The sequence below is a fragment of the Atractosteus spatula genome, chromosome 13, assembly GCF_055471065.1.
Source record: "Atractosteus spatula isolate fAtrSpa1 chromosome 13, fAtrSpa1.hap1, whole genome shotgun sequence".
Taxonomy (NCBI): Eukaryota; Metazoa; Chordata; class Actinopteri; order Semionotiformes; family Lepisosteidae; genus Atractosteus; species Atractosteus spatula.
Genome location: NC_142718.1, coordinates 32,930,821 through 32,947,214, shown reverse-complemented (window position 1 = coordinate 32,947,214; position 16,394 = coordinate 32,930,821). Strand labels below are relative to the sequence as shown.

At 42.7% G+C, this 16,394-nt stretch overlaps 1 protein-coding gene across 4 annotated transcripts in view; it reads right to left on the bottom strand.

Annotated features, from left to right (window-relative positions):
* hecw2a (HECT, C2 and WW domain containing E3 ubiquitin protein ligase 2a) overlaps positions 1-16,394 on the bottom strand; it is a 47,740-nt gene that overhangs the window by 14,694 nt on the left and 16,652 nt on the right. For 2 of the 4 annotated variants that reach the window (XM_088929890.1, XM_088929892.1), the window contains exons 2-12: positions 15,871-15,944; positions 14,285-14,342; positions 13,392-13,750; positions 9,016-9,123; positions 8,185-8,279; positions 4,798-4,873; positions 3,388-3,557; positions 3,025-3,167; positions 2,067-2,167; positions 867-1,672; positions 96-396 (exon numbers count right to left, since the gene is read on the bottom strand). In XM_088929890.1, coding sequence (XP_088786016.1) covers positions 96-396; positions 867-1,672; positions 2,067-2,167; positions 3,025-3,167; positions 3,388-3,557; positions 4,798-4,873; positions 8,185-8,279; positions 9,016-9,123; positions 13,392-13,686 — 2,095 coding nt within the window. In that variant the 5' untranslated portion in view covers positions 13,687-13,750; positions 14,285-14,342; positions 15,871-15,944. Of the gene's footprint in view, positions 1-95; positions 397-866; positions 1,673-2,066; positions 2,168-3,024; positions 3,168-3,387; positions 3,558-4,797; positions 4,874-8,184; positions 8,280-9,015; positions 9,124-13,391; positions 14,343-15,870; positions 15,945-16,394 lie in introns of all 4 variants that reach the window. The other 2 variants (XM_088929891.1, XM_088929893.1) reach the window with 1 other exon arrangement.

The window sequence follows — 16,394 nt, the reverse complement described above, 5'->3', positions numbered from 1 at the left end:
TACTGTGAAATTATAAGTGATTCCCTTTCCACTTGGACAGAATCAGCTGCAATGCCAACTTGTTCAAGAAATGCACAAATCCACTTTGCTCTCACCTGCATCTCCGTCAGTCTCTGTGGCACTCTGACCTGAGTCCACTGAGCCGCTGGCCCCAGCTGACCTCACGTCCTCTTCCTGCGATTCGCCTCCAGCAGCTTGCAGACTCTGCCTCCTCCTCCAGATCTCTTCCTCTTCTTCATCCCCATTGGCGGCTGTCGCTCCCTGAAGGTCCTCCCCTCCTACAGCAGGCTGACCGGATCCTCCTCCTTCATCAGCAACATCGCTGGTGGTGGGTGTAGCTTCAGAAGACCCCCCTCCTCCTGGGTCGCTGGAGGGTGCCCCTCCCTCTTCCTCCTCCTGAAAAGAAAAGAGCCAGACCACAATGTTGGGAGGTGGAGGAGGAGAGTAAGAAAAAAGAAAAGACAGTGTGCAAAAGAGGCTGGACACCTCACTACATATAAATACCTCACCAAAGTATATGTACCTCTGCCATGGTGCCACATCGGAATTTGTTCATTCTATCTCAGTCATAAAATATACCAAACACTTGATTGCACCATGCTAGATCTGTAGGAAGACCCAAGAGAAAAGTCTGCAAACCACATAAGCTCCAAACAATTTTCCAAAACTAATTATAAGTCAAAACATTTGACTCCTCATTATTGTGGTTACACTGTCTCTCGCTAGATTTCTCTAATTAATTTTCTTTTACAAATACATTCAGAAAATCAGGAGTAGCCCGCCCAGTAGTGTCTAGGGCTTCATTTCTTTAGAGATTCTCCCACTGCTGTCACCCCGCCCCCTCTGCCCGCAGGAGGCCCACTGACCTGCGAGGAGGAGGCGGGGTATCGGCTGCTGTCAAAGGAGGAACAGCCTGTGGATGACTGGCGGGTGGTGCCCGTGCCTGAGCTGGGGCCACCCTCTGTCACCTCGCTCTCCTGCTCCTGGCTGGACCCCCCTGGCTCTGGCTCCTCTGGCCCCTCTTGGACATCAGTCCCTGGGGGGCTATGGGAGGGGGGCTCCCCTTCTTCAGGCAGCTGGGCGAAGGTCACAGCTGTTCCCTCTATGTCCTCTATCGGTTGAACCGCCTCCACTTCGCCCCCTTCCGTCAGGGGGGGTTTCCCCTCCAGGCCCCCGTTGAGCAGCAGCAGCAGACCCCCCTCCGTCTCTCCTCCCGGTTCGGGTCGCAGGCCCACCTCCTCATCCTCGTCGGAGTCAATGTGCAACATGGCGCTTAGCCGCGTGTCCGTCGGGAAGCTGCTGCGTAGTTTGGGCGATGCGGCACCCAAAGGCCGCTCCCCTGGGCCTTTCGGGGCCTCGATTGCATCTAGGTAGTCGTTGAGGGACTCCTGCCGCAGTGCGTGGGTGCAGCGCAGCTGGAATCCTCCTTCGGCGCCCCCCTCCACGCCCTCCCTGGTTGTCTCGTCCTCCTCCTGCCCCTCCCCATTACGCAGGACCTCGCCAGGCACGGAGCCTTCCGAGCCGGTGGGAGAGGGCTCCCTAGTGGTCCCCGGAACAGACTGGGAGTGGGGGTGAGGGCCACCTGGCATGTCCTCGTCATCAGAGGGGCTTCCTGGGTCCCCATTCACTGCAGTAGCCCCCAGAAGAGAGCCCATAGTGTCTGGCGAGGCGTCTAAGACAATACAGCAAGAGGGGAGACCAAAGTGTAGCACACAATATATTACACTTCTCCTTCTAGTAACTTTAGAGCAACGTATCTACAGGGATGGAATTAAGATTCCCATGGCACAGCAGTCTGCAGCATTCTTATTTACAGTATACTTGATGTAGGCTAAAGAACAACAGCACAACAGTAAATTTCCTTTCTATATCTAAATTATTTTCATTCCAATTCTTTGTATCATTTTACTCAAAATAAATTAAATGGTATGAACAGGCACATTACTTTGATGTATTGTAGATACCAGGGCTCTTATAAGCTCTAATTTACTTGCAGCACAGATCTTTGCTATTATCTCCATCTCAGTTGGTCCTGCTTGGAGAATATAGCCACACACGGTGCCCACCTTCATGTCCTGTGGACGTGATCTCGACTCGGAACTGCAGCTGGCCACTGACATGGTCTGTGGGCAATCGGCGGCAGAGTGTGTAGCTCAGGGTCTGGTCCCTGTGTAACAGAGACATAGTCATCACTGAATGGGCACAGAAGCACACGCACATGTTTAGACACTCACATTGGCACACTGAGGTCCACAGATTATATGGCATTAAGTTCAGTAATTGTGCAAGTCTTTGTCCCAAGCACTACCATTTGTTTAATATAGTGTATAAAATGCATGACAGTACTTTTCCCCATAATTATAGCTTACCTTGATTCTGTGATCTGCCATATTATTTTGATCTGATTAAATTAGCCTCAGACTATTTCCTCAGTTATTTACTACAGTAATTTCTTATCCACTGCTCTCCTGTTCATTCCAGCTGGACTCTCTTATTCAATAACTTATTGAATTGCCCAATAGCTGAAAAATTGAAAACCTCTCAGTGTAGGTTTGAGTAGGTAGTATTCTCGGAATGAGAACTAGGAACACAGTGGATCCACAGGACCTGGGGTGAGGATCCCAACCTTTCTGCACTTCTATTGACTGGCAAAACCAGGACGTCCCATGGGACATACTTTCATGACAGAAGCCAGCGTGCCTGTGAGCTGCTCCTTGTGAGCTGAACCCAGCCCAGAGAGGTGTACTGTTGTTCTGATCTGGACTGGGTTTCCACCAGGCCCATTAAAAGAAATCTGTCAGCCCGCATATACAAGCTGTTGGCTAGAGACCCTTGTTTGAATTTTTTAAAGGAAAAGATGCCAAAATGGTTCTTGGACAGTTATTTTTAGCAATTCTTGTTTACTCTACGTATTAAAACAATCTTATTTTCTGGAACCATGTCCCTTCCTCTAAACTGAGCTGGGTACCCCCTGCACTGTTGCTGCCCTGTTTACTCCAGGCCCTTGTTGGCAGTGGTGCTCACCCCACAGCATGGCGCTCCAGCAGTCTCTGCACAGGGATGATCAGTTTGCCCAGGAAGCGCTTGATGATAGGCCGGCTCTTAGCGAACTTGTCCTTCACCTCAATCTCTAGCACATCAGTCACCAGGGCCACAAAGGTGTACCTCTACAGACAGAAAACAGGGAAGGATGCAGAGAGAGAGATAGGAGAAGGAGGGCAGTAGGCAAGGAAAAAGTAGAAAGAGTGGGAGTCATGGATGAAGAAACAAATAGAAGTTTGGGAGGGACAGAAGTGGTGGGTGAGAGTAAGAGAGGAAAGCAAAAACAGTAGTATGCGTCAATGTATGGTACTGTTTCTCAGTGTATCTGTGTGTTTCAGCACATACCTCTCCGTGCCAGATGGGATTTGTGGTATTGGCAATGATGGTAGACCTTCTCTCTTGACCATGGTGGGCAAAGGTTGGGAAAGTACTCTTCTTCCCAGGTTGGATAGACATCTTTAGATAGGGATCAGGGTTAAAAAACATGCCCTTCTTCAGGCCCAGAGCACGGATATCTACACAGAGATGAGGGCAAAGACTCATATATCTACAAAACAACCAAAAAGCCTTTCTTTTCTTTAAGAAACAAAGATGCCCCATATCCTGCCATGCAGGTTTGTCCTGACCTGTTTGAATGACCCTCCCATGACCCTGACACTGCTCTGAACAAGTGATCTGCAAAACAAGAGCAAAGCAGCCAACACCATAATGAAGTGAATATCATCTACCACAGGGGGGCGACCTTGCTCATCACAACAGGAAAAGAAAAATGAAACGATGAGCTCTGTTGGTTAAATATTAAAAAACTAAATATATCGATCACAGATTTTATATAAATGTGCTTTTTGTGAAGTGTTGTGTTATTAATGTTTCATGAATGCAAGCCCCTGTTCATTGCCAGTGGCTTTCACATTGTCAATGTTCACTGTTGGGCAGCACATTGCACACCGTGGTGGTGCAGTGGTTAGCACTGCTGCCCCACAGCACTAAGACACTGGGTTCAAGTCCAGACCTGTGGTGCTTTCTGTGTGTAGTCTGTATGATTTCCACTCATTTATGTGCGTTTCCTCCAGATGGTCCGTTTCCCCTGACATAATGGTAGGTTATGGTTGGCTTATGGGAAACTTGGTGTATGGTTGTGCGTGTCTGCGGTTGTGTTTGCCTGCCCTGTGGACTGGTGTGCCATCCAGGGTGTACCCTGCCTTATGCCCATTGCTTGTTGGGATAGGCTTCCCCGGAAACCTGAATTGAAAGAAAGAGTTAGAAGATGGATGGATGTTCACTACCTGTGTGTCAAGTTAATGCAAAAGTAACTTTACAGTGTCAGGTTGTGGAGTCTGCTTCCTTGTGGCTTCACCACAGAGCAGCCCCACAGTTGAGAAAGAAAGCAGAAGATAGACTCGGAGGGGCCTGTGTATGTGAGCAGACAGGCATGACTAACAGTTTGCATTATTGAGGGACTAGAGAGACGAAAGATGTGCGCTGCATGGCACATATACTGTACACAGTCTCTTATGAGGCACACCGTCTGATACACCTACTGCAACACACGTACACTTACGCCCATCCCCTCGAATGTAACTCCTGCAACAAAATGAAGATGAACTAGATGGCAATTAACATTACAGGACCAGACTTTACACCCAATCTCCCAGTGCCTCTCTCTGCACCTCTGTCCTTTATTTCTACTGAAAGTCCCATCCCTCTCTCTCACACTTACTCCACTGTGCAGAACATAAAAGACAGAAATGTTACCTGACAGAGTAAAGCTGACCAGTTTTCGACAGTGCTCAGCTACCGACTCGCCCTCCACCAGGCCTTCAGCTCCCACCTGAAAGAGAGAGGCTGACCTGAAACACATGCCATGTCACTACAATTGCTGTTGCTGGGCTGAGTGCTTAATATTTTATGCTTGGTAATATGAATTCCCATTTTGTAATGTAAATGGCTGCAGCTTTTAAAATTAAAAAAAAAAATCCAGATATGAAACGTAAAAAAGAATTAACAAAACCTGGTCAGTAGTGAAACCTCACTCTTGCCCTCTTTAACAAACTCATTTAAGTGAAAAGAAATCCAGAGTGCAAAATGGAAAAGGGCTGTTCCTAAGCATTTGAGTGTTTTCACAAAGTAATACCTAAAAACAGAATGTATTGTAAAAGCGGATCTTGTTGACAAATTCAGTAACATTACATTTCTCCAGTGTGACTATGGTAGTTTTGCCATATTTCCATGCTTGTACTATGCAGTTTCCTTAGCATTATTTCTTACGGTTTTCTTTCTCATTGTAACAGCTTGCAATGTTTTCACTGCGCTTTTCTCTAATTTCCTCTTAGTATACCACAGTAAATATTTAAAAGGAAACCTGTTGTACAAGATTCTGACATGCAGGGTGTCCATGTTTTAAAGATTTCTTCAACAGTAAAACAAAAGTGCGGGGCAGTGTAGTATACTGTATATAGAACGGCACAGTACAGCCCAGTACTGTACTGCAATTGTTAACAACAGTTTAGAGAACAGTACATGATAGCACAATGGAAATCAATATTTTTTAACAATGTTATAGACTGAACCATACTACAAAATCCAGTACTAATACAGAGCAATACAGTGAAGTACAGTTCAGTGCAATTAATTGAAGCGCATTACAAGGTAGTACTTTATGGCATAGTGCAGTAGACTACAGCAGAGAACAGTACGGTAAGGTACTGTAGATTGAATCAGCTGTCTCTGAGGACTCTGCTTTGTCTGTATAGGATAGGGGCAGAGGAGCGTTTACTACTCTCATTCTTTCACGGCTTAGCCTTTTTTGCATGTCTGTCCTATACTGTGACAAGTGATGAGTGTTTCCTGATAGCTGGCTGTAATAAATCCCTTTTGAATTGCACTACATTGAGAAAGCCCAAGCTTAACTCCCCCCTACACCCGGCAGGCAGCCAGTGATTCTGATCTGAGGATTAATTTTAGAGTTTTCATATCAAATTAATTTGTGCCAGATGGTAGTAGAGTAACAAGGCAGTGATAGCTAATGCATTGTCACTGCGGTGGGGATAGGTACAGTATCTCCAGAGAAAGGGAGAAAAGGAGAGAAAAGAAAACAGGTCAGAGAGAGCGAAGGAGAGCGAGAGGATGAGAAAGAGTCAGGCACCAAAGCACAGAAAAACCAGGCAGCAAATAATAGGAACAGAGTACAGGAAAGAGAAAGACATACCGTAGGACTGAGGCAGACTGAGAGAATGAGGAATATCAAGACAGGTATAACGACAAAAATGTGTCTGAGGCCAAAAACTCTGAAAAAAAGACTATGAAACGCCTGTAATACAAAAGCATGAAGGAATACCAGACGTTGGGCTGAACAAGAACCTTGCCAAAAAATAAAGAAATAAGGAACTGAGGACAAAGAATATGTGCAGCAAGAGAAAGAACAATTGAGACTAGAAAAAACTGTTAAGGATTTAAGAAAAAAAGGTTACGAGGTTCTGTGAGGTTCAAGCAGCTTCCTTACAACATGAAGCCTGACTTACAATGAGATAGCAGCTCTTAATTCTGCTTTGTATCTGGCCTTAACAAAATTTAGATTGATACACTCATGCCCACATGGTCATACCAAACTAGGTCAAATGGTTTATTGAACTTTGACCTGTTGATTAGCTATTCCATGAGACACTACTTGAGGTTTTTAAAAATAGTCGAATTCCTGGTCAAATTAAAAATGCCAAATTCCTAAATCAGCCCAATTTCTCAGACAGTTTTTCCCAATATCAATCTTTATTGTTTTAAAAGTTATCACAAGGTTGAACTCTGTGCAGGAATCCCTACTGCCTGCAGGACCCTCTAGCGCATCTCAGAGCTTCCCAAACCTTAACTTAAAGAAAACTGAAATTTCAACTGAACTATTAATTTATTTGATTAGTGCTCCTAGTTTATCTATTTTACAGTTTTTTTCCATCTCACTCTCATTCTCACTCTCTCACCCTCTGTCTCAATTTTTCATGGCCTCCAACACTAAGCTTACACCTCAGTCCTGAGACGATAGTCTCAGTTGGACAAACAGCATCTTTCTCATATGCAGCTTTTTCCTTCTTGTTCTGTCCCTCTTGTCTGGCACTATGTCTTTCCACGCTCACTCCCTCTTACTCTTACACTCATTATTTCTCTCCTTCTCTTCCATCTGCAGAATTCTCTCCACTTTGCTTACAAAACCCTCCGCATAGCCGATCTACAGTGATCTGGGCTGTTGTTGATTTGCTGGTTCAGGGCTTCTTACTCCACTCAATATGGTACTGTGCATACAGTGCATCTGTCAGAGATCTAAGAATCCTCCATAACCTCTTTAAGTCTGCAGCACAATTCCACTCCACTGGGCCTGTATTAAGTCAGTGTTCACAAGCCCCCAACAGCACAGCCTGTGAGCAGCAGTACAGAGAACCATATGAGATTCCCTTTCACTAGCACAGTGTCATATTTCTAATTTAAAAATCTAGAGACTCTTGTGTAAAAAGCAACATAGAATATTTGAACATAATTTTTCATCTCTCACATGTACTGTACCTATACATATTTATTTAAAATAAGGCTGTTTGCAAAATAAATAAAATAAACACCCCAGATGCTAGATGGGAGCATGCAATCTGTAAAACCTAAGATGCATAAAATTGCTATGCAATGGCTGTCTGAGAGGACTGACTGACATGCTGACTTAAGAGAAAGTCCAGACTGCCTTGTCAGTACAAAGGCAGTAAAAGTCTCCTTTTTATATCTGGACTGGGAAACCATCTGGACCTCAGAGACAAGTGCATTACCCCCTTCCCTGGTGTGTTTGCCTAGCTCACAGTTACACTGTACAAAAACTATAAATAAAGGCAGTACAGACAATGCAGAAATAAAGTTTTTTTTCTTTGCTGTATGTAAGCATTGCTTGCTGTGTGCAAGATGTTTTTAGTGTGTCATGCTGGGCCGTGCAGTTATATACTCAGGAAGAGGATCATAAAAGCTGCCATACTGAGATACAGTACTCAGATTGTCAAGATCAAAAGGGAATCTCTGCTGTTTCAACAGCAGGCCTAAGGCATGCCTAAGTAGAGAACCTTAGAATAGTCTGATTACGAAGTAAGGAGTATGATGATGTGGGAGGGGCTCACTCACCAGAATGCCGGGGTTTTTGACAGTTATGCAAGGCGTTGTGGCCCGCAGTGCTCCACTCACTCCATGGTAATACTTGAAGCAGATCTTAGTCTCCGCTATGGAGACAGGAGAAACAAATCAGATTACTGACCATCCTCTGGCATGGGTTACAGAACAGAAAAATACTCGGTTAAATAGAGCACCTATAGGTATATAACAATATCGTTCACAGTCCTTGTCTCAACGTGTCTTGTTTGCGGCATACAAGTCAGAATATTTATCACTCCCCTGTTCTGTGTACACCATCAATCACTTCAACCTCTTTGGATACAGAAATGATCAGATCTGGTCTAAAAAAATCCCTCAGTACCAATGCCAGACAGGCAAGCAGGATGGGGAGACAGAGAACTGCAGGTGTAAGAATAAAACATTTATCATATTATAGTTTGATCCACTTCAGATTTTTGTGCAAATTCTACCGTTGAAGCAAAAAAGCAGTATAGTGCTTTCAATATTATAATTCCACATCTTTATTCAAACAAGTGTAACCACCTTGAAATGTCTAGCATTTGGCACTGGCTTATGTGAGACCTAGCTGCTTATAACATTTGGACTCACAACTGCAGTGCACAACTGTGGGTCTTATTTCCAGCCAAGCACTCTCCTCTGACTAGCAAACTTTCTCCTTTTCTTACCATCTCCCTCTCTCCCAGCACAAGTCAATCCACTGGATCCATCAAAAAAAAACCAAAAACATTCTTCTGTATGCATTTCTTTCTTTTACTTATACTTCCCGTCCTCCTCTCACCTCTCACTTCAGTGCTGCGGTATAATAATTTATTTCCCACTCACGTTCCATGAAATAGGGCCCTGGCTCCAAGCGCCAAACGATTTGCCCTTTCTGCGTGCCGTTCACCCCACGGTTCTTCGAGTCCCACACGTTGGCTGGACATGTCTCATCTGGAGAGAGTGGAGCCGGAGAGGGACAGATATGGAGGAAGTGACACATCAGTACAAAAAGATACACAGACGCATGCAGTCCAAGATATTCACATTTATGACAGATTATGATAAAAAAGTGCCTTTCATCACAATCGGAATCACAACAGGAAAATCCCACATACATACAGCCATATAATGTAACAACAATACCCTGGATGTTGAGACAGACACTGCCTCCATGGCTCTATCTTTCTGGGGTGGAGACTCTCATGTTGTCTCTCAGCCAAACTGTATCCTATCAGAACCAGGCAATCCCTCCTCCTCCTCTCCGCTGCCACCGAAGCCTCCCTCTCACTCCAATTTAAAAATTCACAATCTACAAAGCCTAACAGGAAACGAGGTCAAGAGGACGATAAATGCTAAAGCTCATCAGCTCCTTTTCACCTAACTAAACCCTACCCTTCTCCTTCACACTCTTCCAAACCTGTCTCTGTCTTTCTCTCTCCTCTCCTTTGTGCCTTAGATTCTCCTCTCTGAGTCTCTCTCCCTCTCTCCTTATGCTCAGCATGTCCCTCTTTAAAACTTCAAACAGCAAATGGCACTTCCTGTCCTCTCCGCCCCGGGGCAGGATGTTTGTAAATGTCTTCCTTAATATGTAATCGCCAACCCCCCAAAAAACACAGACATACTAACACGCTCCTCACTAGCATTTTATTAGCATTAAAAAGTACAATTGATGAATTGATTAAATAATTGAGTAACTGATTGGTTCTGTCTGCCTCTATGCTTTCCTACTGTATTCCAAACCCTAGCTTTAATTGCGTAATTCTGTAACTTCTTTCATTGTGTATTTTTTTTCTTACTGTAAAGCACTTTGATAAGCCACTTTTAAAAGGGCTATATAAAATAAAGTTTATTATTATAAATAATTCAAATTGTTTTATTATTATTATGTTTTATTATTTATTATTATAGTATTTTTGATGATGATGTCCATTATTTTTGTGGAATGACTGGGATTACAAACATCTATATTTCAGGTTGTTAATAGAGCAAAAAGTTTTGACTGTAGAACAGGAATGGAAAAACATCAAAAAGGTGGAGCTGCTTTAAAAGTAACCTGTACTCACACATGTTCATATAAAATGTATACATTTTGAGACAGGAAAACAGGTTTAAACAGAAGAAACACAGACCAAATTGCAGAAATCAAAGAAAATCAAATGCACTTTTGTAGTAAAAACATATTTCCTGGCTCATTTTACAGAAGCTGCAAATGAAGAATAATCTTAGGAAATGAGTAACAGATAGTAATTGTTTTGACAACCATCTTTCTCACGATGACTTGTCCACTGACACTCTGCTGCCTAACACACTTTTGGGAATGCTTTTCAGTTCCTTCCTTTCATTATTATTGCATCTGCACTTACTCTTACACACATTTACGATAGTGTGACACAGCACTGTCACAGAAGATCATAGCAAGGTACTCAGAGTGAAAGCTATCTAATTGTGTTAATAGTGTTAATTGTTTTATGTTAACATAGAACATAAAACAGTCTATTCCAGGGCATATCATTAGCAGAAGCATGTAGAAAACATGAAAAAGTACAACACTGCCATGTATCTTCACAGTGGTACACCTCTAAAGGCACAAAGGGTAAGGATACGGGTGTGAGGTCCATATACATCTGTTCTGCAGTGTTTCAGACAGCAGTCTGAGCCACACACCTGCTGCCCAGGTGCCCAACATGGTTCTTCTGTGCCCCTGGATGGCTGAGTATGTAATTCTGATTCCCACTACTGCTGCAAAAACTATTCCAGGGTTTATAAGATACAGGTTCTGTTATATACACCAACAACAGCTGCTATGCATTTCATGTCTGCTATGCCAATACAATTTGATCTGTAAGGGCCCTCTTTTGAAATAACTACTCTGATAATTTTCCTGTGTAAGGTTAACTTTTTTTCTGTTTGTGCATAATTGTTAAAAGCTTTGCATAAAAAATGCTTGCATTCTGTTTGTTGATAGGTGACCTGAAAATCAGGATAATAAGTAGTCATGCCAGAAGGGCAGTAATATATTCACTGTGAAAAAACAAACAAACAAAGTAACAGGCAAACCTAAGACCTTGTGCAAAAAGATGTAAACCTCATATGAATTAAGCGACACAAAACTCACTGAACTTTATCTGAACACATAAACAGCTGCTAACAATTTTAGTCACAACGTATAAGGCTTTTGATATATACTGTTGGGAAGATTGTAACAGAAATCCACAGAAACAGTTTTAGGGATACTTTTATTGACAATAGAAAAATACAATTCAATACATTGCAGGACTTCCATTTATCTGAATTATTATTAAGATCCTCCAGGGCATAATGCCCACAAGCTATTCAGTTTCTACTGTCAGTTACCTTTGTAGTTCTGCCTTTGAAGAAAGCTTATGCTGGATAATGCTTTTACATCAAATTTTCTGTGTGTAGTCAACATGATGCCAGTGAGGACACTGTGGAGGCCAACTGAAAGCTGAACCGTCTGAAAAAAGTACTGCTCTTTTTCTGTAAAGAAGATCCCTCCAAACACGTGCAAAAATCCCAATGGAGTTCTGGCCACCTTCAGGAATGTCCTATTTATTTACGTGATCTTCTCTGTGGGTTTCCTGAAAGAGTCTAGCATAACGCAATCCTAAAAAGCAGCGTGCTGGACATTTCTGTGAGGATTGCCTTGCTCCTTCCAAATCATCCTCTGCTGGCAAGACATGCATGCATAAAGTGTTAACTGGAACAGAATGTTAGAGGGTGTGGAATAAGACAGAAAAAGACATTGATCGAAAGCTTTTAAAAAATCCCAACATGTTTTCTACAGATTTTTGAGTCCATTCAACCATGAAAAATAGGCTTGCCGACTCATGCAGTTATTTTTGACTGATCCCAGAGTCCAGTCTTCCTAAACAGTACTTTGGCTTAAAAACTTCATTCATAAACTGTTTTGTGCGGTATTTGTTGTCAATATTCAGTTAATAAGTGACCCACTAGTCTTGAATAAGTTAACGACACTGTTTTACAATAACCTGGGGTTACTGTGTCTCAGTAATCCCAAGATCACTGTGACTGGGACAGTGCCCAGTTACAAGTCAAACTATACAGTTCCTGTCGAATTTATTCTTGGTGCAGATAATGAAGTCATTATTGTCTTTAAAATCCATTGGGCTGGGCGCTGTGCCCATGAAGCCACTACAATACCTCTTAAACATCTCTCTAATTTTTTATTTCCTGTGTAAGATGAGATGGATCAATACACAGACTGATAAATGGTGGTAAGGCAGGTGCCAGAGTGATAGCAGAAGGAGGCTGTAATAGTGGTGTCAGGATGGATGATTTTCATGTTTTCCACTATCTGGGCACACTTTTTAGCAGTATTCTACAGATGGTAGACTACTTTGCTTTTTGTAGAGGGGCATTGAAATAAAAGGTGAAGGCAACAATAAATACCAACACAGAACTGTTAGAACCCCATGATGTATGTGAATGCATACTGTACAGGTGTGTGTGTGTGTGTGTGTGTGATGGGAAGAGAGACAGTAGCCAATGCTTCAGCATACTGGAGATGCTCTGTGGAGGAGTGTGAGGCGCTGCCTGACTGCCTGTCCAATGGCGGGCTGCATGTGTCTGCACCACACGCACACTCTGCTGAATCAGCACCAGTGTTCTGCAGCCCAGGCTGACAAGACACCAACCCATCCCATTTCAGCGAGGGGTCTAAACAGTGGTCCATTCCCACTTAAGCTCTCAGTTCCTTAACGAACTACTTTCTTGATCTTGTCAGGTTGACAGATTTAATATTTTTTTCAAGGCCCTTTACAGTTTTACTTATAAAAATGTACCTTATTCAAACCCAGTTAAACATATGATTAAAACATTTAGACGTCACTACTGAAGACATGTTAAGCGTGCCAAATGCATCGGATAATGAGAATGTGTAATTCAGCATACAAGAACTGAGCACTCAAGAACTGCATTGCCTTCTGTCTGAGAAAGACAAATAAACTTAGAAGACAATGCAATCCTTAATGTAAGGAGTCTGTCTGCTCTGGTTCACAGAATTGCCAGATCTACCTTGAACAGATTTCTCTGTAATCCTTGGTGTACATCAGTGTATATCAATGTATAGCTATGGCCTTATAACAGTAGCTGAAGATCATGGCAATGTTAACTAAATAAGCAGGAGAGCGTTAGATACCCGTCATGTACAGTGTCAGACTCAGCCTGGCATAACTCACCAATATGATACAGCCCAATCCAGTCAGTGGCATCCACCTCCTCTTTGATGTCCCAGGAGATGATGAGGTTCTGCGCAAGCCCCAGCGTGAACTCGTACGTGCTAGCAGTGAGCGACGAGCGGCTGTCCGAGGTCACCAAGTTGGTGTCACTGTTGGCCCGCTGGAGACCCATTGGCTCGGGCGGCCCAGAGCTCTGCTCGGCCAAGCTCTGCAGATTCTCGGGGCTCAGAGTGTAACGCATCTGGGGGCTACGCCGCCGCACGAACAGCAGGTGCTCCCGTGCCGAGGCTGCCATGGCAACAGCCAACCGGACTGAAGGAAGGGCGGGGTTTAGGTGACGGTGACAAGTGTTAGGGAAACTGTAAAAAGAGCAAGGGCAGGTACTGATCAGAGCACCTGCAGGGTACACCTTGTGGGACCTATTACAGAGTAAAAGGTGTGTCTTCTTATACAGTCTTATGGGATGGGTCAGCCATTAAAAGTGTATGATCTGACACCAAAAACAGAGGGTTTTCTATTCACATCCAATCAGAGAGAGTCTGTTTTTTTCAAAATGTATGCATTTCTTAAACTGCTTTAAAAAAGGCATGTCAAAATGTGTAGGAACACATGATCAGAGGCCAGGAGGAGCAGGGCACCAGAGTTGTGTGACCCCCATTCAAATGACTTTGTGGAAATTGTCACTTGGTAAGGAGAGGGTGGAGGGTGGGGGCAGACAGGGAGGGGAAAGTGAAGGGGGAGATCCAGGTTGTGTTTTATAGTCGGGGGTGAGAAGAGTGCTTACATAGGTATCAAAACTGACAAACTTTGAAGGGAGCAAGGACCACACCTTGCAGAGTGAGGATGGGAGGGTTATATCCAGGAAACCTGAGTTTTATAAATGGGTATCTTACAAGCCCTGTTGTATGGAGAAGTAGGAGCAGGGCTGAGTTTCCGGACTTCAACAGGGACCTGAGAGACACAGAGAGAAATGGGGGAATTAATGGTTATAACTCACAAAACATTTTAGCCTAGGAAGAGTACAGTAGTCTATATGTTCACAGAAAAATGCATAAAATGACATTCTTTGCAGCAAGTGATGTGAAATCTACATTTTTAGACATCCTTGCTCCTGACAGTTTTTGAAAAGAAAATGAGAAAAATTGCTACATCACAGACGTTTTCAACTAATGTATATTGTGGGAAAAGTCATGTGACTACCTGCTCCATTACTTAATAAGCCTTAATGGTGGATAAAATGTATATGAAGCCACTATGTCACACTTTTCAATTTGAATATTGATTTGTACTGTTATACACAAAACAGCCAAAAAACAAAGCGTAATCAGTTCATTACTGGTATTTAATCAGCAAGGCTGCTGATGACGCTGCGAAAATGGAGAGACATTAACCTCACCAAAATTTCTGACAGCCCAGTGAAAAATCAGCACATGGATAGAAAAAAGATTCTCTGTTTCATTCAAAAGGTGTATAGGTGGTGTCAGTTTGTCTCTGGGACATGCTTTAATTTAACATGACTTCTAATGTTCCAACTCCAGCCTTAACATAATAATGTTGATATATAATTTTTTGTGAAAAATCCTTGTGAAAAAATGCCAAACGTGCAGTCTGATGATTAACTCTTACACAAATCCAAAATGCATTTTTTAATGCATTTCCTATGATTTATATTTTTTCTCATCTTCTGAAAAGTTCTCAATGAATTTTGAAAATATTTCCTTTAATTTTAGCGCCAACTGTTTCGCACAGAACTTCTTCCTTTGTTTTCTCTTAAGAGTTTGTAAAAAAAACGCAGCCCCGAACAAAAGGCAGCAAAAACACATTAATATCAGACATTTGTATTCAATTACCTGCACTAAGTATATTATATTTCAATTCTGATGTGCTGACAGTTACAAAATTTCAAGCTACCTTATAGACTATGTACTCTCCAGTATGTAGTACAATGTCCCTGGAAAATACATTTGTAATTCATTTACTTCTACATTTTCTTTCAGCATATAGGTTAGTTTTAAAGAACAAAAGAGTAAAGCTATGACATCAAATAGATTATGAAAGTGAAAGATATGAATTAGAATACTGTATACAACTTTGGTCACCACCATACTAAAAAGATATGGCTGCTCTGGAATCAATCCTCAGAAGAGGGACCAGATCCAGATCGTAAACGGATAGGTGAAATAAACTAGATTGTTTTATTCCTGAACAGGTTACACTATGAAGAAACACGATTCAGGTATTCAAAATTCTCAAAGAAACAGACAAAGTCAACCCAAAACACCACTGTTTCCCATAGTTTCTACTGTTTCCACATAATGTAAACTATGGGAAGGTCCATTTAAAACTGAGAACACAAGGCAAGGATGAAAAACGATGAAAAAAAACAAGGATGCATAGACACAAGAGGAAACTAAATGTAAGAATGAAAGCAGAAGGCATCACTTAACAATAAAAGCCAAAGTTGTCAAGAACAAACTACCTGTGTTTTTCTTGCCGATTTACTGTTCTAATCTCCTCCAAGGAGGGACTTGACAACATTCCTGGATCGCCAAGCTACTAGGAAAACACACAAAGGAAATTTGTAAATGTCCCCATGTACTTAGCCAACCTCAAATGTCTCTGGCATTATCTGTTTCAGGTCGTACATTCACATGCCTTTGCAGTAGCTAACAGAGAATTTCTGTGTGTGCTGGGGGAGGGGGTAACGTAATGCTGGCAGCGTGAGATGTTAAGTACAAAGAGCAATAAGGCGATTGTGGCGGAGAGACCCGCTATTCACTACACTGATGAAGCCCTGAATCCACACTGCACATGTACCACTGACTCTGTACTGCGTAGCATGAAACCTAAAACTGGACAAGGAGGAAGACCAGGGTGGAAGGGAAAAGGGAGTGGGAGAGAGAAGATGGATGAAGAGGTCAATGAGTGAGAAAGTGGATAAGAGAAAGAGAAAAGGACTAGAGAGGTGCTAGATATAAAAAGGGAATACATGTGTGTGTGAGA